Genomic DNA, 25,175 nt, shown 5'->3' with positions numbered 1-25,175 from the left:
CCACCCGTAATCTAAACCCATTATTACGAGTCCTATCCTCCACCACCAACTGAAACAGCTCCCTACCCTCCTCAGAATGACAGCCCTTCAAATACTTAAAACAGTAATGATACCCCCCCTCAGCCTCTGCTTCCCCAGACTAAACATTCCCAATTCCTTAAGTCTTTCTTTGAAAGGCTTAGTCTTCCACACCCGTACACAACTGGGTGTGCGTTTTAAGTGCTGTCAAGTCGCTTCTGACTCATGGCGACCCTACGAATCAAAGTCCTCCAGTATGTCCTATCTTTGACAGCCTTGCTCAGACCTTGCAAATTGAGGGCTGTGGCTTCCTTTATTGAGTCCATCCATCTCTTGTTGGGTCTTCCTCTTTTCCTGTTGCCTTCCACTATTCCTAGCATGACTGTCTTTTCCAGTGACTCTTGTCTTCTCATAATGTGACCAAAATACCCTAGCTTCAAAATATTGTCGAAGGCTTTCACGGTCAGAGTTCATTGGTTCTTGTGGGTTATCCGGGCTGTGTAACCGTGGTCTTGGTATTTTAAATGTTTTAAGTATTTTAAAATACCAAGACCATGGTTTCACAGCCCGGATAACCCACAAGAACCAACCCTAGCTTCAGTTTAGTCATTTTAGCTTCTGGGGTCAGTTCAGGCTTGATTTGATCTATAACTGTGCTTCCTTTTAAAAGAAGTGGACCCCCCCCACTTAAACCAGTTCGCATTTGTAGTGTAGATAGACCATCTGATAAGAGCTCTGGAGATCCTGAGCTGTTCTGAAATGGTGTCTCTTTTTGTGTCCGCTGTCAGCGCCTCCTGGCAGAGACAATGTTGGCCTCCAACCTGACGGACACCTGGTTCCCCCGCTTCGACTCGGCGCTGAGGGCCTTGAACCAGACGCTCCACCACAGGGAGCCGTGCACCCACCACGGGCACATCCGCAGTGAAGAGGACGAGAAATACGCCTACATGTACATTCTCTTTGTGATGATCCTCTTTGCTGTAACGGTCGGGAGTATGATCTTGGGGTACACCCGGTCCCGGAAGGAATTTGACAAGCAGAGCGATCCCTACCACGATTATATCAAGGAGCGGGTGAGCATGATATGACGTGGAGTGGGACCGAGAGAGAGAAACGACGGCTGCCGTGGAGATACTCGGCGGCACCTTCCGAAAGAGGAACGTCTTTGTTGGATCCTGCAGGGTTCCTCAATCGGTCTGGGACCACCCCCGGCAGGCTGAGAGACAATTCAAGAAGGGAGGACTCCAGAAGGAGGATGCCAAGCAATTTTGGACTGGTTTAATTTTTTTTAACAACAGGTTTAAAATTCACTGATTTTTCCCCACCTTAGTTTACAATAAACAGGTTGGTGTTTGCAGATGGATCAAGATATTTCCGTGCTTAGAGAGCCAGTATGGTGTTGTGGTTAAGAGCGGTGGGTTGGAGCGGTGGACTCTGATCTGGAGAACCGGGTTTGATTCCCCACTCCTCCACATGAGCGGCAGACGCCAATCTGGTGAACTGGATTTGTTTCCCCACTCCTTCACATGAAGCCAGCTGGGTGACCTTGGGCAAGTCACAGCTCTCTCTGAACTCTCTCAGCCTCACCTACCTCACAGGGTGTCTGTGGTGGGGAGGGAAAGGTGATTGTAAGCCAGTTTGATTCTTCCTTAAATTGGCATATAAAAACCAACTTCTTCTAATTCTTGGGTTCTTGTGAAACAGAACCTCATACAGCTCTACCGTATAATTTAAATCTGGAGTTGCCAACTCTGGCCTGGGAAATTCCTGGAGATTTAGGGGTGGGTTCTGTGGAGGAGGGAGTTTGGGAAGAGATTTCACCTAGAATCTAAGGTTGCTCTTCAGTCTGCCTTCCAAAGCTGCCATTTTCTCTAGGGGAGCTGCTCTCTATAGTCTGGAGGTCAGTTGTAATCCTGGGAGAAATCCAAGCACCACCTGGAGGTTGACAACCCTCCATCCTCCATCCTTGTATTGATCTGTTCAAACCCTTTTCTGGAATCTAAAGGTTTAGCAATGAAGGGAGTTCCCCCATCTTTTGGGAAATTGTCCCATGTGGGCCTAGAATCATTGAAACATAGTGTTGGGAGGGGCCATCAAGGTCATGAACACATGAAGCTGCCTTATACTGAATCAGAGCCTTGGTCCATCAGTGTCAGAACTGTCTACTCAGACCGGCAGCAGCTCTCCAGGGTCTCAGGCAGAAAAGGGTCTTTCACATCACCTACTTGCCTGGTCCTTTTAACTGGAGATGCCGGGGATTGAACCTGGGACCTTCTGCACGCCAAGCAGATGCCACAGCCCCTTCTGCACGCCAAGCAGGAGCCACAGCCCCTCCCCTAGTCCAACCCCCTGCACAATGCAAGACATTCACAACTACCTCCCCCCCACCCCTTTGGTGACCCCTATTCCATGCCCAGGAGATGGCAACAAAAACCCTCCAGGATCCCTGGCCAGCCTGGCCTGGAGAAACAACGCTTCGCCATCCAGCTTGAGAATCAGCCCAAACAGTTTCCCCCCAGCGGCGGTAGTCAGTGTGGGACTATAATTTGCCTTGAGATGGCCCCAGGGAATAACATTTCTCCCTACATGTGTACCAGCTGAACGTGGCCCTGTGCTCAGACGCAGGTACAGCCACCCTCCTTCTTCTTGGACTAAGTGGTCCTTCCCTTCCTTAGGTGGGACTTGGCAATGTTATCTCTTATCCCATCACTTCCTGCAGTGCCAGAATTGCTTTTATGAGGCCATAATGGCAGAATAGGCTGTTCCTGCCAGCCAGCGTGTGCCGTCGGCTTCGCTTTCCCACACGGCAAAGCGTGTTTGCTTAGGAAGGTTTCGTAACAAGAAGCATACAAGCTTGCTTTGTGTTTCTTTCCCTCTCTCGTCTTATAACCTGAAGGTGAAATCAACCTGCTAGTACCGGGGAGACCCGGGTTTAAACCCCCTCTTTGCTGTGAAGCCCGCTGGGTTGGTTCCAGATTTCTACAAATCCAAATCCTATTCCATTGTTTATTGACTATCCCATCCCATTGATCATATTGACTTACTCTGTGTAATCCGCCTTGAGCCCCAGTGAGAAAGGCCGGGCAGACTATAAATAACGGAAATTAAGAAAAATGACAAGGGTTCCTTTCCTTTCCTTTATCCCTTAGAAGCGCCTCAATCCTTGAGCAGCATAATTTTAAGTCTAATGTTTGAGGGATATAAGGACGGAGATAAATTTTGCCACTGCCAATGTAGCCTTGACATCCCTATCACTTAATAAAAAAGGCATTATATCAGACACAGAGGCTTGGATTTATGTATTAAAAGAGGAGAAATATATTGTGATCTGAGATCCTCATAGAAACCACATTCCAAGAGGGCATGGGCTAATGAGTCAATAGAGCCAGAAGAGCACAGACAAGTCCTTTCCGAGTATGGTAAATTCAAAATTCTGCCTTGCATAACCATAGAAGGGTTAGTGATTAATCTAGCTAGAAAAAAAGGCTCTAGAGCAGTGGTTCCCAACCTTTTTTTGACCAGGGACCACTAGGACTTTTTTGTTCGGTGCAGGGACCCCAAGGTTCAAAATAAAAATTCAGAGAATTTGAAAATAAACTTTAATCATAACTGTTAGTTAAACATTAAACTTAGAATAATATTTGAATATATATATTTTATAATAGAGAACTTTTAATTGAAAATATTAATTTATTATGGGTTTATAACTTTGTTTTGCGGACCTTAATTTAGTTCTCGCGGACCCCTGGGGGTCCACGGACTCCTGGTTGGGAACCAGTGCTCTAGAGAGACGATGAATTGTCAAGAAATAGGTATAGGCAGGCAAACCACGTGGTTGACAAGGGTTCCATAACCCTAACTAAACAGCTTTGGAAGATGATACACTTGGAAAGGCAGGATAGAATTACTTGACAATGAAGACAATACAGGAAATCAAGAAAGTCGGCTGAAATCCAAGGGTGGGGCAGGGTTTGGTAGCAGTAGGGAACTGATCCGTGCCTCAGAGCTGAAGGTACAAGGAAGTTGAACGGAGAGGGAGCAGAGAAAGTTTTGCACATGCGCAGAGTGAAAGCTGATGATTGGTCCCACTTTCTCTTCCAGTGGAGGGGGGAAAGGTGGCAGAATTGGCTATTTCTTTTCTGGTGGAACACCGCCCGTGCAATACTGTTGCCAGCGTTTTTCAGGCCAGGCCAGCTCGGCCATAGGCGGGGAAGTACTTGCTGTTTGCTCTAGTTGAGTGCTTTGCTGGGGGGCATTGTAGAATGAGCCAGGTAGATGGCAACAGGGAAAGGACAAAATGTTCCTGCCTACCTGGAGCAGGGTGGCTCCGATCCTGCAAAGGGGAGGATTTTTTACTTAGCATCCCGTTTCCGAGATGATCCCTCCTGCCCATTTAGGCGAATCCTTTGAACAATAACGTCACGTGTTTATTAATGGGGTCAGTACAACTTAGGAATGTGGGGTTGCCACCTCTTGGTTGGGAAATTCCTGGGGATTTGGGGGTGGAGCCTGGGGAGGGCAGGGTTTGGGGAAGGGAGGGACCTCAGTGGGGTATAATATCAGAGGCCATCCTCCATAGCTGCCATTTTCTCCAGGGGAACTGCTGTTTGGAGATCAGTTGCAATTCTGGGCGATCTCCAGGCCTCACCTGTAAGCTGGCCACCCTAGGAATCGGGGTGGGAGAATAAATGACGAGAACGTTTCCTCCTGTGCCACAGTTCCCCTTCTAAGGTGCTATAAGCTCTGAGGGGCTCAGACCCATATGTCCCCATTTTCTTTCCTAGGGTTGCCAGTTGCCCCCTGGCCACCAGTCGGGTGGTGTGGTAAGGTTGCCAGCTCCAGGTTGGGAAACTCCTGGAGATTTGGGGATGGAGCCTGGGGTGGGCAGGGACCTCTGTGGGGTACATTGCCACCCCCAAAGCATCCATTTCCTCCAAGGGAACTGATCTATGTACCCTGGAGATGAGGTGTGATTCCAGGGGATCCCCAGGTCCCACCTGGAGGTTGGCATCCCAATTTCCTCACTTTTGAATTGGAGCCCTTCTGCATTCTGCCCGTTTCAGAGAACAATGAGCATGCTCAGTCCTTGTCTGGCTGGGTTTTTATTGGCGAGGGGGGGAGCTTTACAAACAAATATTTTCAGCATACCTAGGGCAACAGCTCAGCATGCAGAAACCCCAATATCTATGAGTTTGCTCCCCTCCTGAGTCCTGATCATCACTTGCCCAGATATTTTGGTATTAGGGAGGACCAGGCAGAGGCCCACGACGAATCACAAGAGGGAACAATTCGGAGACCCCCCCTTCTAGGAGTCTGCAAATTCTCAGGATGGTTTTCCTTCCCCCTTTCTCCCCTCTCTCTCAACCCCTCTCAGATTCCACTCCTCCTCAAGCTCACTCAGTTCTCATCAGGCCGTTTTTGACTCCCACCCCAGTTAATTTACAAAGTCATGTTCTTTTCTGCATGGTTGGGAGTTCTCAAAATACACAAAGTTGGCTTCTTTGTCTGGGAGGGTGGTCTGGTCTTGAAGCCTTTGTGATTGGAATGGGGACCGACCGGTTTTGTGTTAGAGTGATGATGGACTTGTGGAACGTGGCTTGCTAAGAGTATCCTTAATGGCAGACATGCAAAGAAAACAGACCGTCTGCCCTACCAAACTTGATTTCCCTGTGTAATATGCAGCCATGTGGGGAAGGGGGGCTTGGCTGTATTCTAAGCCCCCTCCATTTCATAAAAAGTAATGCTCAGTGCCTTGCATAAGCTCTGTATGCGCCCTCCCCTTTTTGCCGTCACATCGCAGCCAACGTATGCTGACTTCCATAGAGTTTTCAAGGGAAGTGATTAAGCAGAGCTGGTTTGCCATTGCCTGCCTCTGCGTAGCAACCCTGGACATCCTTGATGGTCTCCCATCCAAGTACTAACCAGGGCTGGCCCTGCTTAGCAGCCAAGATCTGATGAGATCAGGCTAGCCTTGGCCATCCAGGTCATAGAAAACCATTCCCGGAATGCTCTAACGCAGTGGTTTCCAAACTTTTTGAGTCATGGAGCACTTTTCAGGAGAGAAATTAGTCACGAAGCACTAATTTTCACCTAGCACCTATATACTAAACTGAATGACAGTAGCATTTTTCTTTCCAATCTTCACAGAGCACCAGGAGATGTTTCATGGAGCATCAAGTGCTCCGTGGAGCACAGTTTGGGAACCGCTGCTGTAATGCATAGGGGCATCTCTCTGAAGAAGTGAGCTGCCACTCATGGAAGCTCATACTGAAAGGTTAGTCTTTAAGGTACCCCCTGGACTTTCATTTTATTTCATCTCTGGCAGACTCTTGCATGTTCCTTCTCAGAAGAGTCATCATGGAAGGAGTTCTCTGAAGAAGGAAATCCGTGGTGGTCGTCTGGCTAGTGGTACGCTTGGACCCAGGAAACCTGGGCTCAAACCCCAATCAGCCCTGGAGCTTCCTGGAGGAGAGGACCAGGCTTTGCCTACCCTGCTGGGCTGTTGTGCTTTTAAGGTGTTAAGAGCTTTCTGTGGATTGGGAGGAAGAGCTGAGAGAACATAAGAACGTAAGAAAAGCCCTGCTGGATCACACCAAGGCCCATCAAGTCCAGCAGTCTGTTCACACAGTGGCCAACCAGGGGCCTCTAGGAAGCCCACAAACAAGACAGTCAAGACAGTCAATGTAGTAGGAAAAAGTCACAGAGGGGTGTGTGTGTGAAATAATTAGAAGCTTTATTTAAAAACGTGATTAAAATCAACACAGTATACTGGGACGTCCTGCTGTCTCTTGCAATTTCTCCTGGGGAAGGAAGAAAAGCAACAGGTTATTCCAGCTAGCAGGTCGGAGACTGTGAAATCCAGAAGATGGCGAGGAAAGGTCTTGTTTTAGAATGCAAACAGCTGGGGTTGAAAGGGCACGTCCCGCAGCTTCTGTCTGGCCCCTCCTTACTGACAACATGCCAAGCTTCAGCAAACAGACCTCAGTGCATACGTTAACAAATATGTGCTGTACACTGAACCGAAGCCCCAGTTCTCATGAGCCTGACATCACTACCAAGGTCTAGCTCAGGGGTCCCCGACGAGGTGCCCGTGGATGCCATCTGACACCTTTCCTGGTGCCCACTAAGTGCTTTCAGAGAGTGGGGGGGGGGGCAGGTGGGGCTTTTGACCAGCAGGGCTTCTGATTGGCTGTGGGGATTTAAAAGCGTACTGTTCAACAGAGCTTCTGCCTGAAATGTTAAAGAGTGAGATACGTTAGCGTTATATATAAACTCGCTCCCTGACATTTTGTGGTTGTGCCACACCTGCCCTACGTCAGAATTTCCAAGGTGCCTGCAGGCTCAAAAAGGTTAGGCTCTAGCACAGGCTTGTTCAAACTGCGCCCCCCCCGGGCCGCATGCGGCCTAGAACGGCTATGAATGCGGCCCAACACAAAACCGTAAACTTACTTAAAACATTATGAATCAGCTATCGTTACTGTTAGTGTATTTTATGTGCGGCCCAAGACAATTCTACTTCTTCCAATGTGGCCCAGGGAAGGCAAAAGATTGGACACCCCTGGTATAGCAGATTCCTGCGCAACGCAGGATGCATGCTCCATCCGAGCAGTGTCACAAAGTGAGCCAGGGGTAGCTCTTGGCTTGCTTATGTGTTCGTGAGTCAAGAAGAAGGAGAAGGAGAAGAGCTGGTTTTTATATCCCGACTTTCTCTACCACTTAAGTGAGACTCAAACCGGCTTACGATCACCTTCCCTTCCCCTCCCCACAACAGACACCCTGTGAGGTAGGTGGGGCTGAGAGAGATCTAAAAGAGCTGTGACTGGCCCAAGGTCACCCAGCTGGCTTCATGTGGAGGAGTGGGGAAACCAACCTGGTTCTCCACATCAGAGTCTGCCGCTCCAAACCACAGCTCTCAACCACTACACCACGCTGGCTCTCAGCATCCTTTGTGAGATGGGAAACTGCCTTATACTGAGCCAGCCCCCCCCCCCCCCCCGGTTCATATAATCCAGTATTGTCTGCTCTGATCAGAAGAGAGTATAGCAGAGCAAGCTCTTTCCCAGTTCTCCTATCTTCTTGGACCTTCCAGCATGGTGTAGTGGTTCAGAGCGGTGGTTTGCAGCAGTGGGCTCTAATCTGGAGAACCGAGTTTGATTCCCCATTCCTCCACCTGAAGCAGCTGGGTGACCTTGGGCTAGTCACAGCTCTCTTAGAGCTCTCTCAGCCCCACCAGCCTCACAGGGTGTCTGTTGTGGGGAAGGGAAGGTGATTGTAAGCCGGTTTGATTCTCCCTTAAGTTGGAGAGAAAGTCGGCATATAAAAATCAACTCTTCTTCTTCTACTACTATCTATCCCTAAGCTTTTGCCGCCTCCCCCCCCCCGCAAGCAACCACCGCTACTGGGGTGCCTGCTGCTTCACCTCTGCTCTAAAGAACCCGCTGCTCCAATGTCTTAGGGTTGCCAACTCTCATTAGGGAAATGCTGGGAGACTTGGGGGTGGATCCTGTGGAGAGTGAGATTTGGGAGGGGGACGGACCTCAACAGGGTATAATGCCATAGAGCCGACCCTCCAAAGCAACCATTTCCTCTAGGGGAACTGATCACTATTGTCTGGACAGCAGTTGTTAATTCCTGAAGATCTCCAATTCCCCCCTGGAGGTTGGCAACCCTATGCTCCATCCAGATCGCAGGTTTGCAGTTGGGCTGAGACTCAATGTTAAAAGCAAGTCACCTTTGCATGCTATCTCCTGATTTGCCACAGGGGGGCAGCCATAGGTCAAATTTTGAGAGAGAGAGAGAGCATTGCACATAGCATTTCTCAATGCACATAGAATTGTGCACATAGAATTGTGTATATATATACACACACACACATACCAAAATGAATGCAATGCTATATTCAATGTGGGGTACAATGTCATAGAGTCCCCCCTTCAAAGTGGCCATTGGGGACCCAAAGCAGCTCATTCTCCCCTTCTCTGTTTCATCCACACAACAACCCAGTGAGACAGGTTAATCAGAGAGTGTGTGACTGGCCCAAGGTCAGCCAGCCAGTTTCTATGGCAGAGTGGAGATTCAAACCCGGGTCTCCCAGATCCTAGTCTGACACAACGCTGGTGTCTCACACACCTGGTAATTGACTTCCCAGCACTAAAAGGAACCTCCACGTTCAGAGGCAGTCAACCTCTGAATCCCAGGGCCAGGAGGCAACATCAGGGGAAAGGCTCAGCCTCTGCGCCCTGTCGTTGGACCTCCAGAGGAACCGGTCGGCCACCGTGTGGGACGGGATGCTGGACTAGGTGGGCCCTCACTGGTCTGACCCAGCAGGGCTCTTCTAATGGTTCTAATGTTCTAACTCCAGGGATCCGTCTGTTGACAGTTCGCATGTCCTTCACGCAAAGTAAAGTGTGAATCGTCCCTATTTTATGTTATTTGGGTTGATCTTAATAAAAGGCGCTGGTCTTTTGCTTTCAATCAGCACAGCTACCTGCACCCTCTAGGATTTTTAGGTAGTAAATGCGACAGGTTTTGGGAAGAGGAAGTTAAGCGGAGGTGAGGTGATACAGACCGTCCACGTTGAGGCCAAAGGCCGTGGCTTGTGGAAGCAGATCCCCTCCGAGCCTTCTGCTCCGGGCCCAGGTTTCGAGGCTGTCCTGACATTCGCATTCTGCAGATGAAAGAAAGCAGAGCTGACCAACAAAACATCTGAGGATATGGGCTCTGGGATAGGGTTGCCAACCTCCAGGTGGTGGCTGGAGATCTCCTGGAATTACAACTGATCACCAGGCAACGTTTTCCACTGGAGAGAGGGGTTTGGGGTAGGGAGGGACTTCAGTGGGGTAGTATGCCATAGAGTCCACCTTCCAAAGCAGCCATTTTCTCCAGGTGAACAGATCTCTGTCGCCTGGAGATCTGTTGCAATCCCAGGAGATCTCCAGCCACCACCTGACAACCCTAAAGCAAGCCCAGATGTGCCTGCCCACCCTGTAGGACAGTTCTGACTTCCTGCCTCTGGGCTTTGGGCTTCAGCTACTGCTTGATGGATAGGGTTGCCAGCTCTAGGTTGGGAAATACCTGGAGATTTTATGGATGGAGGCTAAGGAGGGCGGGGTTTGGAGAGAGAAGGGACTTCAGTGCCATAGAGTCCAATTGCCAAAGCTGCCATTTTCTCCAGGGGAACTGATCTGTGTCGCCTGGAGATCAGTTGTAATAGCGGGAGATCTCCAGCCACCACCTGGAGGCTGGCAACCTTATGGATGGAGCAGTGGGAACAGAAATAAAGGGGGAAAGCTGTGTCACTGTGCCACTCTAGGAATTTCCTAATTTGGAAAATACCTAAAGCATCCCAGTAACATATTTTCTAGGTACATAACTGGATGTGACGTCATGTGCTGTATTACTCTTTCAGCTCTGGCTTGGCGAGCCATTTCCTTACCAATTTGAGGAAATCAGAGGGAGAATAGCCTCCTTGCTCTTTCTGCAAGAATGATGCAAATCCTCTACTCTCTTCGCCGAGCTTGTGTGTGTAAAGTGCCATTAAGTCACAGCCCACTCATGGCAACCCCAGCAAGGGACTTTCAAGGCAAATGAGATGCAGAGACGGTTTGCCATTCATTGCCTTCCTCTGCAGAATCTTGAACACATGAACACATGAAGCTGCCTTATACTGAATCAGACCCCCATTGCTTCAATGCGATATTCAATTGCCAAAGCGGCCATTTTTCTCCAGGTGATCTGATCTCTATCGGCTGGAGATCAGTTGAATTAGCAGGAGATCTCCTGCTACTACCTGGCAGTTGGCAACCCTAACTCTATGGCACTGAAGTCCCCTACCCAAACCCCACCCCCCCAGGCTCCGCCCCAAAAATCTCCAGGTAATTCCTAACCCAGGGCTGGCATCCCTAGCCATAAAAGAGACATGACAGAAAACGCAGGGACTGAGTAATGAGGGCCAATGATTTTTTCATATCTTCCCTGCAGATTCAGCCCAGTGTGTCAGCCGTTCCTGTTTCTCTGTCCTGACATGTTGTTCTTTATTTTTAATTCCATATATTTTGCAGGGAGGGGAAATTTTTTCATCTTTTTAATGTGCTGTGCGCAGCGGGATAAGCGTGCTAGAAATAGTTCAGAGCGGAGCAGGGAGGGCAAAGGGATTCATCCGGCGGTGAGCACCCCCCTCCCCAAGCTGCCATCTGGGAGGCCAGAGGGCAAAGAGGAAGCAGCACCCCCCCCTTGCTGGGACCCAGATTTAACTAAGAACTCTTTTCCTGAGCACCTTTTAAAATGATATTGCAAAGGAGATATGCATCGCGGGCAGGCTGCGTTGGCTACAAAGCAGAGAAGCGGGTGCTAATCCCTACTAATTAGGGTTGCCAACCTCCAGGAGGTGGCTGGAGATCTCCTGCTATTATAACTGATCTCCAGGTGACCAAGATCAGTTCCCCTGGAGAAAATGGTTGATTTGGAGGGGGGACTCCATGGCACTGTGCCCTATTGAAGTCTCTCCCCAAACCCCACCCTCTTCATGCTCCACCCCAAAATCTCCAGGGATTTCCCAACCTGGGACTGGCAACCCTACTACTAATGGTCACAACAGGGAATTCTCATCCTTCCCAGCTAGGGCTGCCAACCTCCAGGTACTAGCTGGAGATCTCCCGCTGTTACAACTGATCTCCAGCCGATAGAGATCAGTTCCCCTGGACAAAAAGGCCGCTTGGGCAATTGGACTCTATGGCATTGAAGTCCATCCCCTCGCCAAACCCTGCCCTCCTCAGGCTCCACCCCAAAAACCTCCCGCCGGTGGTGAAGAGGAACCTGGCAACCCTACACCCAGCCTCAAATTTCCAAAAAGTCTGTGATGGTTGCACAAAACAAACATAGTTTCGGGAGGGTAGCTCTGTTGGTCTGCAGGAGAAGATTCCTGTCCAGTAGCACCTTTGAGATCAACAGGTTTTCCGGGGTATAAAGCTTCCGAGAGTCGAAGCTCCCTTCGTCAGATTTAAGCTTTGACTCTCGAAAGCTCGTACCCCAAACCTCTTGTTGGTCTTTAAGGTATTACTGGACTCGAATCTTGCTCTAAAACAAACATAGGTATCTCTAGATTTGCTTTGCCTCCAGCATGTAGCCTTAGGGTTGCCAACCTCCAGGTGGGGCCTGGAGATCTCCCAGAATTACAAACAATCGCCAGAGGAGAGAGATCAGTTCCCCTGGAGAAAATGGCTGCCGTGGAGGGTGGACTCTGTGGCATTATATTCCACTGAGGTTCCTCCACAAGCCCCGCCCTCTCCAGGCTCCACCCCCAAATCTCCAGGGATTTCCCAACACAGAGTTGGCAACCCTATGTACATAACAACATAAGAACATAAGAAAAGCCCTTCTGGATCAGACCCAGGCCCATCACGTCCAGCGGTCTGTTCACACAGTGGCCAACCAGGTGCCTCCAGGAAGCCCCCAAACAAGACAACTGCAGCAGAACCGACCTGCCTGTGTTTCACAGCACCTAATATAACAGGCATGCTCCTCTGAGAGAGAATAGGCATGCATCATGACTAGTATCCATTCTAACTAATAGCCATGGATACCCTTTTCTCCATGAATATGTCCACTCCCCTCTTAAAGCCTCCCAAGTTGGCAGCCATCACCACATCCTGGGGCAGGGAGTTCCACCATTCAACTATGCATTGTGTGAAGAAATACTTCCTTTTGTCTGTTTTGAATCTCTCCCCCTCCAGCTTCAGCAGATGACCCCCTCATTCTGGTATCATGAGAGAGGGAGAAAAGCTTCTCCCTGTCCACTTTCTCCATACCATGTAGCTTTCTCTCCTCCGAGGAAACTCACTTGTGAAGTTCCCAGAGCTCTCGGAAAGCAGGACAACTGGCAGGCTGAACGTGGAGAGCATCTCCGGGATGCCAGAGGAATGGCCGCCCTCGAACTCCTCGTCTCCTGCCTCCAGTGAAGCAACGGGGCCGCCTCTCTTCCTGCTCTGAGCGCCTGCAGCTCTAGTGCTGTTTGGCTCCCGTGGGGCTATGCACTGGGCATAAGGATGCCCGGGACTTCTCCTGAATTTCACCCAAGCGAGGCGTGGTGGCATCAGGCTTGGCGGATTAGCCCAGGAGGCCTCTTCTTGGCACTGCTGGCAACGATCCGGTGGGAGACGGGAGAGGCCGGGTTCCATCGGTGGGTTTGCGCGGGATCCGGCATATCCCCGTGCCCTCTTTCGGAGGCACTCTCCTGCCTGTCCTGGCTCCCGCCTTGGGGCAGGGGGGTCTGCCCTCTCGGTAAGGCGGGCGAGGTCCCGCAAGCCTCCTGCACCATCCGAGTGGCCTGCAAGGCGGTCACGCGCACGGAAGGATCAGGGTCATCTCGCAGTTTGTGGAGAGCTACAACAGTAAAAAATATCAATTTTTTAATATCAAATATCAAATTGCCCTCTGTTAACAAGCATCTGGCAACCCTACCCCCAACAAAATGGGGGGAAAAAACTTAACCCTGAAAACAGAAGAATTACGTATCCTAAGAAGAAGACTTGGCTTTTATATGCTGACTTTCTCTCCCACTTAAGGAAGACTCAAAGCGGCTTACAATCACCTTCCCTTCCCCTCCCCACAACAGAAACCCTGTGAGGTAGGTGGGGCTGAGAGAGTGTGACTAGCCCAAGGTCACCCAGCTGGCTTCGTGTGTAAAAGTAAAGGTCCCCTGTGCAAGCACCGGGTCATTCCTGACCCATAGGGTGACATCACATCCCGACGTTTACTAGGCAGACTTTGTTTTACGGGGTGGTTTGCCATTGCCTTCCCCAGTCATCTTCCCTTTACCCCCAGCAAGCTGGGTACTCATTTGACCGACCTCGGAAGGATGGAAGGCTGAGTCAACCTTGAGCCGGCTACCTGAAACCAACTTCCATAGGGATCTCACTCAGGTCGTGTGTAGGAGTGGGGAAACAAATCCAGTTCACCAGATTAGCTTCCGCAGCTCATGTGGAGGAGTGGGGAATAAAGTTTTATAAAATAAATTAAATTTTCTGACTGATTGAAACCTATAATTGAAAAAGCATAACCTATATAATTTTACTTTATGTTTGTTAAGACCATTTTAAACTCAGTCATAAACACTGGTATACTGGCATATATTTTTATGTAATTGCATTCTGCATTTTATGCACGTAGACCACCGGAGAAGGCCACATGGCCGAAACACGTATGGTTGCACTTTTGGTCTAAATATTTGGTTGTTATTTTGTGTCTATTTGTGTTATAAGTTAATATGTACAATAATAATACAGAAGCTATATTAGGGCCTTAGACAAGCTGTTGATTTTTACTGTAATAAATATATTCGGCCATTTATGCAGGGCCATTTCCTCATGGTCACCCCACCGACTACTTAGAAGCTTTGCCTTGAATATGTGTGCATTTTTCTGACAGTCAGAGGTCACCCTCGCTCTCCCTACACATTTTGCTCAGGTTTTCTGGACGCTGGCTAAATGCGAATCCAGAAAACGAGGGCAAAATGTGCAGAAATATGAAGGAAGAGCGAGACGACCTCTGAAGGTTGTAAAATGCATGCATAATCAAGGCAAAGCCCTGAAGTAATCGGTGGGGTGACCGCGAGGAAACAGCCATGCATAAATGGCTCTAAATACATTTTCATAAGATCATTCATACTGAGTATTCATTTTAGCCCTTTTGCATGCTATCATGAGCACATGAACACATGAAGCTGCCTTCTATTGAATCAGACCCTTGGTCCATCAAAGTCAGTATTGTCTACTCAGACCGGCAGCGGCTCTCCAGGGTCTCAAGAGACCCTACCTGCCTAGTCCCTTTAACTGGAGAAGCCGGGGATTGAACCTGGACCTTCTGCATGCCAAGCAGATGCTCTACCACTGAGCCACGGCAACCCTAGCCATGATCTCCATGGTGGGACCCATTTCCCACCAGTTAAAATTTCCATAGCCTTTGCAAAAAACATAGAATCATAGAGTTGGAAGGGACCACCAGGGTCATCTAGTGCAACCCCCTACACAATGCAGGAAATTCACAACTACCTCCACCCCCATTGACCCCCCACTACATGCCCAGAAGATGACCAAGATGCCCTCCCTCTCATCATCTGCTTAAGGTCATAGAATCAGTATTGCTGACAGATGGCCATCTAGCCTCTGCTTAAAAACTTCCAGGGAAGGAGAGCTCACCACCTCCTGAGGAAGCCTGTTCCACCGAGGAACCTCTCTAACTGTTAGAAAGTTCTTCCTAATGTCTAGACAGAAACTCTTTTGATTTAATTTCAACCCGTTGGTTCTGGTCCGACCTTCTGGGGCAACAGAAAACAACTCAGCACCCTCCTCTTTACGACAGCCCTTCAAGTACTTGAAGATGGTTCTCATATCCCCTCTCAGTCTTCTCCTGAGCTCAAGCGCTTTACAGTCTTCCAGGTGTACATAACAGTCGACTGATCTGCTCCGGTCCAGCACTTCCTGGCCCAGTATCCCATAATATCTCTCTGCCCCCCATGATCTGCTCGCTGCGGCTGGGGCAGCTGAGGGTCTCACTTACAGAGAAATATCAAGTCTTTCCTTTCTTGGTTGATCACAGCCGGTTCTGTACATTGGGCGAGACAACCTGAAAGGCAGGAATTAGATTAGTACCTGCCACCACAGCTGGAACGTTCCATGAATACGGTTGCCAGCTCCAGGTTGGGAAATACCTGGAGATTTTGGGGGTGGAGCCTGAGGAGGGAGGGATTTGGGGAGGGGAGGGACTTCAATGCCATAGAGTCCAATTGCCAAAGCAGCCATTTTCTTCTGGTGAACTGATCTCTATCAGCTGGAGATCAGTTGTAATAGCAGGAGATCTCCAGCCGCCACACGGAGGTTGGCAACCCTATCCATGAAGACAGTTTCAGGTGGGTAGCCATGTTGGTCTGCAGTAGAAGAGCCAGATTCGAGACCAGCAGCATCTCAGACCAACAAGATTTTTGAGATACAAGCTTTCAAGAGTCAAAGATCCCTTTGTCAGAAACAAGATGGTATGGAGGTCCCTGTCTGACGAAGGAATAGGGTTGCCAGGTCCGTCTTCACCACCGGCGGGAGGTTTTTGGGGTGGAGCTTGGGGAGCGGAGGGACTTCAATGCCATAGAGTCCAATTCCCAAAGCGGCCATTTCCTCCAGGAGAACTGATCTCTGTCGCCTGGAGATCAGGTGTAATCCCAGGAGATCTCCAGCTACCACCTGGAGGTTGGCAGCCCTATTTACATGCCTGCCTTTCTCTCAAGCAACTGGGACCCACAACAGGCAATGGATTAAAAAACAACAACATACAGATCACAGAAAATGTAAAAAACGAACTGTTAAAACAGCCAGCAGAAATCTCAGCAGTGGCATCCAGAAAAGCTCCCCTCTACCCTAAAGAACCAATAAAGGATGGCTTTGTTCTTTGCCATTGTAAGTTCTTGGGTTTCAGCGTGGAGGCCCTGCCAAGGGAAGGCCTCCAAAGAGGCGTTTCCTCTCCTTACCGATAAAGATGGCCGCTGCTCTCCGGATTGAGACTTGTGGGCCCTGCAGGTGGTCCAGGCACTGGAGCAAGATGGCGGGGATGGTCTTGACCTTCCATGACTAGCAAGGCAAAGAGAAAACGAAGGCGTGAGATGAAGGAAGTCTTCCGACTTCAAAGGAGAGACCTCACCTGAACCCTGCTGCTGGCTGGGGGTTAAATGGGTAGGGTTGCCATTAGGGTTGAAAACCTCCAGGTACTAGCTGGAGATCTCCTGCCGTTACGACTGGTCTCCAGCCGATAGAGATCAGCTCACCCGGAGAAAATGGCCGCATTGGCAATTGGACTGTTCCCTTCCCCTTCCCACAACAGGCACCTTGTGAGGTATGTGGGGCTGAGAGAGTTCAGAGAGAACTGTGACTGGCTCAAGGTCACCCAGCTGGCTTCGTGTGTAGGAGTGGGGAATCAAACCCGGTTCTCCAGATCAGAATCCACTGCTCCAAACCACTGCTCTTAACCACTACACCACACTGGCCCTCTTGGTGGAGGATGACTTACAATTTGCCGGCAGAGGGTCTCTGCAACGTCAGGGTGGTCGTGCCAAGCCTTCTTGCTAGTGATCTTCTTTGGAAGTACCCACCCCAGAAACCGGAAGCACCTGGCGAGGGCTTCCTGGCATCCCTGCAGGACAGAATTAAAAGAGGCTGAGGGGGGTACGGGGAGACTCTGAATGGTAAGGTCATGGGGCTGCATTTGCAGTCTGCATCTCCATCCTTTCCCTCCCAGTCATAACACAGATTGTAAACTCCTGGGGGCAGGGAACCAACTTTCATGCCTTTTGAGTAAACACTCTGTACAGTTCCTTGTATATGGCTGGAACTGTAATAAATCATGGTGCTTGTCTTAGATCAAACAGACATGAGGAACAGCATGCGTCTCAGTGCCAGGGCTCAATGCTGATACAATCATCATCAATATATCTAATTCTCAACATGGCCAGATCTGCAGATGCTTAAATCCAGAGACTGGAGCCAGGGACAGAAAAGCCACATCTTTCCACAAACTTGAGAAAATACTCAGGTTTGCATAAATATCAGAGATCTAAAAAACAATTTTAAAACCCCTACTGGATTCTTCAAATCAAGCCCAGGGAATGGTGGGCAGCCAGACTCACCTTCACCACCTCAGGCTCCTCATCTTGTAGATGAAGGAGCAGCGGGACCAGACTCTGGCTCATCTGCTCCTGAATGAGGTACTTCTCCTTCTTCTTCACCACGTTGGGCAGCTCGGCAAAGAGGCTGATGGCAGAATTGCGTGCCTTGGCGTCTTCCTGCAAACAAGAAAAGCCGCAGCAGAGGTGGTCTCAACTGGAGAGACTGGTAGTCAAGAGCAGAACTGGAAGAAATTAATCAGTGGCTGCAACGGGCCAATGAATGTTCAGCCACACTTGGCGAATGAATGTTCAGCTGCTCCTGCTGCTGTCTGGTTGTCACTGATCAACACTGGCCCTTACATTTAACCCTCACTGACCAAATATAGGCCCTCATTGAGCAACCCTTCCTCTACATTTTACCCTCACTGACTAACTATTGGCCCTCACTGAACAAGTGAGCAATCCTTACATTTAACCCTCACTGACCAACTATTTGCTTTCACTGAGCAACCTCAACTTTTAACCCTCAATGATCATTTGCCCTTGCTGAGTAACCCCTACATTTAACCCTCTCTCACTAACTATTGGCCCTCAATAAGTAACCCCTACAGTTAACCCTCACTGACCTAATATTGGCCTTCATTGAGCAACTCTTACATTTAACATTCACTGACCAATTATTTACCCTCACTGAGCAACCCCTACATTTAAACCTCCCTGACCACCCATTTGGCCCTCACAGACCAACCCACACTGCATGAAGGTGTCAGTATCACCTAAACAAGACATAACGGCATCTAGTAAGGTGTGTTTTGATCCTGCACAAATGCTCCAGGACAGAAATTTCCAAAGTCCTTGGGCTCAAGTTGGTATCTCTGCTGTAGGTCAATGAAGGAGGGTATCTGTTCCATGAATCCTGGGCCTGTTCACATGACACGAAGCTGCCTTATAGTGAACCAGACCCTCAGTCCACCAAGGTCAGTACTGCCTACCATGAGTGGCTACAGCTCTCCAGGGTCTCGGGCAGAGGTCTTTCACACCAACTGCTACCTGGTCCTTTTAACTGGACATGCCAGGGATTGAATCTGGGACCTTCTGCATGCCAAGCAGATGCTCCACCATTGAGCCGCAGCTCTTCCCTGTTTATGTGTTTGTCTTCTTCAATGGGAGTGAAACTGTGAATGTTAGGAATCCATCCAACAAGGAAGGAAGAGGTATGGATCGTTGGGGACTGGCAGAACCAAGTGTGGAAGGGTCTGACTCTGACCATCTGCTGGACTGTTCAGAAGAGGAAGGTTGGGTGTGTGAGGCCTGCATTGCTGGTTTGTTCCATGCCCTGGCCTTCATGAACACAGGAAGCTGCCGTCTACTGAATCAGATTTTTGGTCCATCTAAGTCAGTATTGTCTACTCAGACCGGCAGCAGCTCTCCGGGGTCTCAGGCAGGGGTCTTTCACATCACCTACTTGCCTAGTCCCTTTAACTGGAGATGCCGGGGATTGAACCTGGGACCTTCTGCATGCCAAGCAGATGCTCTACCACTCAGCCTCGGCCCATCGCACCATCTCCTGGCCCCACCTCTCCATCTAAAGTGCTTTTATGGGAGAAAGGACATGATGCTTTAAGCTGGGAGAACCCAGATGACCAAGTGGGCCATCTTCTTCTCACTTTGGCTGACTAGGAGAAGGAAGAGACCTCTAGGGCCTTGGAAGCAGCGACAGGGATGCGATGGGATGCGGCCTAGCAGGGGGACCATAAAGGAAATTCTAAGGTCATGGAGCAGAAGGTTCACCCCACGATGGGACTGCCCACATCTTACAATGTTGAACAAAGGAAGCAGTTTCTCGGCGAGGATGACCATGTCGTTCCTGTGCATGAACTTCAAGAGGTTCTGGATGGCAATGAGGCCCTCGGTGACCACGCTGCCTTCGGTCTCCTCCAAACTCCCCAGGAGTGAAGGCAACAGGGCCTTGACCTCTTCCACCTGCAAACAGGAAGCAGCTGAGTGTTAGTCTTTCTTCTTCACACTAACCACAATGAACAATGATGGCTAAGGGCAGGGATCCCCAACGTGGTGTCCATGGGTGCCATGGCACCAACCAACACCTTTATTGGTGCTTAGGGTTGCTTCCAGGTACTAGCTGGAGATCTCCTGCCATTACAACTGATCTCCAGCCAATAGAGATCAGTTCACCTGGAGAAAATGGCTGCTTCTGCCATTGGACTCTATGGCATTGAAGTCCCTCCCCAAACCCAAACCCCGCCCTCCTCAGGCTCCACCCCCAAAACCTCCTGCCAGTGGCAAAGAGGGACCTGGCAACTCTACTTCATCCTCATGCTCCAGGAATTTCCCAGCGTGAAGTTGCCAGCCCTAATTGTCATTCTCTGGGTAACTAGACCACAGGGCCATCTACGGACTTCACAGGTGGCAAAATCAGGCTAGAAGATCTGAATCAGTTTTCTCACCTTGTCTGGATGGATGGCCAGGATGCCCAGTCCTCGCAGGCCCAGAGAACGGACCTCAGGGCTGGGATGCCGAGTCCATTCCTCGAGGCTGTCCAGAATCTGATCTTCAGGAAGGTGGTCGATCTCTTGGTAATGGAGCAACTGAGGAACAGAACAGTCGGCCATGTCTTCTTGTTCAGCCAGATGGACAGCCCTCTCAGGCTAACCTTCTGGGGAATGGTCTCCGGCGGGCCCATGAAAATCCAACCCATTTCAAGGGGCCCAATCTCGTCAGATCTTGGAAGGTAAGCAGGGTCGGCCCTGGTTAGTACTTGGATGGGAGACCACCCAGGAAGTCCAGGGTTGTTAGGCAGACATAGGCGATGGCATGCCACCTCTGTTTCTCTTTTCCCCTGACCTGGATGGCCCAGGCTAGCCTCATCTCATCAGACCTCAGAAGCTAAGCAGGGTCGGCCCTGGTTAGTACTTGGATGGAAGACCACCCAGGAAGTCCAGGGTGACACCTCCTCCCCTCCCCAGAATTATTACCACAGACTGCATTTTTAAATCGGCATTTCTTATTTGTTGCTGTGATAACCTGAGACCGAAGAATAGTTCTATGGAACTGGAAAGCTTGCCCCGTCTGTTTACAACATGTACCAATTATCACATGTGATAGTCACTATGCGGGTTGGGGGCAGCTAGCTGATGGTTCAGTAAAGTGTAGATGGGACCCACCTAGGGTTGCCAACCTCCAGGTGCTAGCTTGAGATCTCATAAGAACATAAGAAAGGCCCTGCTGGATCAGACCAAGGCCCATCAAGTCCAGCAGTCTGTTCACACTGTGGCCAACCAGGGGCCTCTAGGAAGCCACTAACAAGACAACTGCAGCAGCACCATCCTGCCTGTGTTCCACCGCACCCAAAATAATAGGCATGCTCCTCTGATACTAGAGAGAATAGTTAAGCAGCATGACTAGTATCCATTCTAACTGACAGCCATGAATACCCTTCTCCTCCATGAATATGTCCACTCCCCTCTTAAAGCCCTCCAAGCTGGCAGCCATCACATCATCCTGGGGCAGGGAGTTCCACAATTTAACTATGTGTTGTGTGAAAAAATACTTCCTTTTATCTGTTTTGAATCTCTTGCCCTCCAGATTTAGCAGATGACCCCGTGTTCTAGTATTATGGGAGAGGAAGAAAAACGTCTCCCTGTCCCCTCTCTCCAAACCATGCATAATTTTATAGACCTCTATCATGTCTCCCCTCAGCCGCCTTCTTTCCAAGCTAAACAGCCCTAAGCGTCTTAACCGCTCCCCATAGGACAGTTGCTCTAGTCCCCTAATCATTTCGGTTGCTCTTTTCTGCACCTTCTCAAGCTCTGTAATATCCTTTTTTAGGTGTGGTGACCAGGGCCGTGTCCGCACTGCACGTTTGCCGCTCCGATTTCTGCGGGGTTTCCTTGCATGTTCCCACTTCATCTCACCCGAAGGATTCCGAGGACGTCTCCAGAGCGCGATTTCTCCGCGGTAAGAGGATCCGCTTATACGGCGGATTATAAAAATAAAACGTGTTCCTCACGTGGAGCAATGAAGTGGGAAATGCAACCCCGCTGAAAGCCCACCGCCCTGCCCCCCATCCTTCCTAACCGCCCACACTCGTTCCCCCCCTTTTCAGCTTTGCAAAGGAGGAAGGGGGGAAATTGGGGTTTTTTTTGCAAGCGTCGCCTTCTGGATTCCGGCACAAACTCCCAAGTCAACCGGAGTCCCGTCGGCAAGTTTCGCTTTCCCCTCGAACTCCCGCCACGCAGTGCAATTCTCGTTTTTTTCCCCTTTTTTGCCACCATTTTCTAAACAACCTTCCCCGCTACCGTTATGGGATGGCCTGCGAATTCCTGGACCAATCGCTGTCCTTCCTTTGAGCGCAGTACAGCGGAGAAAGGCAGCGCAGTGGGAACAGAAATCATGCGAATTTTATCAAAAACCCGGAGAAAGGCGGCACGGTGGGAACAGAATTTTTATTTCGTTTTCGATTCTTTTGTACTCGACACGTATAAATAGCGAGGTAAGTTGCTGGTGCGTTCACGGGCCAGAACTGTACACAGTATTCCAAGTGTGGTCTCACTATAGATTTGTACAAGGGCAGTATAATATCAGCAGTTTTATTCTCTATTCCTCGTCTAATTATGGCCAGCATGGAATTTGCCTTTTTTACAGCAGCCGCCCACTGGGTTGACACCTTCATTGAGCTATCCACTACCACCCCAAGATCCCTTTCTTGGTCTGTCGCTGCCAGCACAGATCCCATCAGTGTATATGTGAAGTTGGGATTTTTTTACCCCAATATGCATCACTTTACACTTACTCACATTGAATCTCATTTGCCATTTTAATGCCCATTCTTCCAGTATGCAGAGATCCTTCTGGAGCTCTTCACAGTCCAATTTTGTTTTAACCACCCTAAATAATTTGGTGTCATCTGCAAACTTGGCTATTTCACTGTTTAACTCCAACTCCAGGTCATTGATGAACAGGTTGAAAAGCACCGGTCCCAACACAGATCCCTGAGGCACCCCACTGCTCATATCCCGCCATTGTGAGAACTGACCATTGATTCCTACTCTCTGCTTCCTATTTTTCAGCCAGCTCTCAATCCATCAGAGGACTTATTACTTATTATTATCCTGTTATTACAACTGATCTCCAGCCAACAGAGACCAGTTCACCTGGAGAAAATGGCTGCTTAGGCAATTGGACTCTGTGGCACTGAAGTCCCGCACCAAACCCTGCCCTCCTCAGGCTCCATCCTCAAAATCTCCAGGTATTTCCCAGCCCAGAGCTGGCAACCCTAGACCCACCCAAGGCGTCACTTCACCGGCTCTGTGCCCCAGGAACTAACAGTCTCTTACCTCTACAAAGAAAGCGATGGCCGTGGGTGTGGATTTCTCAGTGCCTTTGTGGAGGAGAGAGAACAATAAATCCAGGATCCTCGTGACCTCAGGGCAAGCGAAATGCAGCATGGCTCTGTCGGGTTAGGAAACAAAAGAGGACGTCACTGCCAGCTACTAAGGCAGGAGCACCGCAGACCCGTGTGGACTTGCAACAAGGGCTGCCAACTGAGTGGGGAAATTCCTGGAAGTCTGGGGGGTGGAACCTGGGGAGGGAGCTCAGCAGGAACGTGAGCCCTCCAAAGCACAACCAAAATAAAACAATGAGATATATTTACTATAAAGCGCTTATACATCTATTTAAAAAAAGCCTCTATGGCAACCAATAAAGAGCTGATAATCTAAAACCATATGCCAAATGCGTTTTGGCCCTCAGGTCTTCTTCAGTGGTCTACTACAACATATTCTGCACGCAAAAAATTATCAACCTTAATGACAATGAGGAGCAAGCTCTGAATGTTATGCCAGCCTGGTCTAGAAAGAATCGTTTTAACTACACTCCTTGGATGTGTGCTTATACGTTTCTAAATATAGTTTAGCAACACTCACTTGGATTACATCTTCTAATACACACCCGGGCTGACACTAAATGATTATATTTGTATTTGAAATTTTATGTGTGCAGAATATATACCAGTGTAATTAATGTGCATATATGTACATATTGTTTCAGCGTTTCTTGGCACAGAATTTGGAGCATGTTGCTGGGCATTTTGCCCCAAAATATTCCAAAAATCTTGGAAGAATTGGTGGCCCAGAGTTATATTTGCAGCACAATGGAAAGCCGAAGAGTGTCCATGTTGGGAGGACTGGGAAAGCAAGCTAGCTGAATATGCAGTAATGGCAAAATTAACGAATGACGTGAATAATAGACCAAGCAAAGAATTTCAAGACAAATGGAAAGCATACGGCTCATATCATTCTTAAAAAATGGGGAGCAGAGGAAGAGGCTGTCGAAATTATATATATGAATTAGTAACAATCTTTTTGTTATATTGCATTGAAAAGGTGTTAAAGGGGAAAACATCTAAATATATTATGGATATATGATAGTAATATATGAACTTAATTTTCAATATCTGGGAAATATTTTTATAAATTTATGTTTAGATTTATAATAGTAATCGCCACTGCAAGTTTTTTTAAATTCTAGATTATCACAATTTACTCTATAATATTGTTTAATGTCATTACTATGTTTATCAAGTATTGTTTGGGTACTTTATGTAAAATAATCTTTTCCTTCTTTTAAGGAAAGGACCAATGTCTTTATTTTCTATTTCATATCTTTCTTTTCTTTATTAATTAAAAACAAAAAGAATTTGGGCTTGCTAGAGGAAGCAATAGCATCCTATTTTTGAACCTGAGCATACAGTCACATCCGTGGCCTTGACTGTACCATCTCCGATCCAGTATGTTCCTTCCGTGGCGCCCACGTAGAATCATAGAGTTGGAAGGGACCACCAGGGTCATCTAGTCCAACCCCCTGCACAATGCAGGAAATTCACAACCACCTCCCCCCCACACCCCCGGTGACCCCCAACTCCATCCCCAGAAGATGGCCAAGATGCCCTCCCTGTCATCATCTGCCTAAGGTCATAGAATCAGCATTGCTGACTGATGGCCCTCTAGCCTCTGCTTAAAAACCTTACAGAGGAGAGAGGTGTGGACACTCACGTCAGCATCGCCATCTCACCTGGCCAGCAGTGTCACCCCCTGGAGCTGGTCTCTGACGTTCTGCAGCATGGCCCAACCCTTCTCCTTCTCCATGAACGTGACCTCATAGCGACATCCCATGCGGAGCAGAAGAAGCTTGGTGGTCTCCATTGCACAGCTAAACACACGGAGTGGCCTGGTTAATTTCCCTTTGAAGGGTGGCTTGTGGCCCGGAAAGGGCAACACGATAGCGTAAATCACATGAACACATGAAGCTGCCGACCACTGAATCAGACCATCGATCCACCAAGGTCATTATCGCCTACTCAGACTGGCAGCGCCTCTCCAGGGTCTCAGGCTGACTATTTTCAGCTGGCTTTGCTGAACCTTTTTTTTTTTTTTTTGCAGTGAGCTGTCAGTCTTGCTGTTTCAATGCAGTGCCTCAGGAGAACTGAAAGTAACTG

At 49.0% G+C, this 25,175-nt stretch overlaps 2 protein-coding genes across 2 annotated transcripts; one reads left to right on the top strand and one right to left on the bottom strand.

Annotated features, from left to right (window-relative positions):
• Positions 1-824: 824 nt before the first annotated feature.
• KCNE3 (potassium voltage-gated channel subfamily E regulatory subunit 3) lies at positions 825-1,107 on the top strand. The gene has a single exon (XM_056858821.1). The coding sequence runs from the start codon at positions 825-827 to the stop codon at positions 1,104-1,106; it is 282 nt and encodes a 93-aa protein (XP_056714799.1). The 3' UTR covers position 1,107.
• Positions 1,108-13,108: 12,001 nt separating this feature from the next.
• LOC130485604 (maestro heat-like repeat-containing protein family member 7) lies at positions 13,109-24,882 on the bottom strand. The gene is made up of 8 exons (XM_056858820.1): positions 24,752-24,882; positions 23,017-23,131; positions 19,481-19,645; positions 17,684-17,839; positions 17,068-17,190; positions 16,532-16,631; positions 15,574-15,639; positions 13,109-13,398 (listed from the first exon to the last, which is right to left on the bottom strand). The coding sequence occupies exons 1-8, from the start codon at positions 24,880-24,882 to the stop codon at positions 13,109-13,111; spliced, it is 1,146 nt and encodes a 381-aa protein (XP_056714798.1).
• Positions 24,883-25,175: the final 293 nt, after the last annotated feature.

This window comes from Euleptes europaea, chromosome 12 (assembly GCF_029931775.1).
Source record: "Euleptes europaea isolate rEulEur1 chromosome 12, rEulEur1.hap1, whole genome shotgun sequence".
Taxonomy (NCBI): Eukaryota; Metazoa; Chordata; class Lepidosauria; order Squamata; family Sphaerodactylidae; genus Euleptes; species Euleptes europaea.
Note: the sequence above shows the minus strand (reverse complement) of the source record. Positions and strands in the feature narration are given on the sequence as shown.

Coding starts and splice junctions, on each gene's coding strand:
- KCNE3 (XM_056858821.1), top strand. CDS start 825: ATGTTGGCCTCCAACCTGACGGACACCTGGTTCCCCCGCTTCGACTCG.
- LOC130485604 (XM_056858820.1), bottom strand. CDS start 24,882: ATGGAGACCACCAAGCTTCTTCTGCTCCGCATGGGATGTCGCTATGAG. Junction 15,640..16,531: donor AGCAGCGGCCATCTTTATCG/GTAAGGAGAGGA, acceptor CCTGCCTTTCAG/GTTGTCTCGCCCAATGTACA. Junction 13,399..15,573: donor GAAAGACTTGATATTTCTCT/GTAAGTGAGACC, acceptor TTACTGTTGTAG/CTCTCCACAAACTGCGAGAT.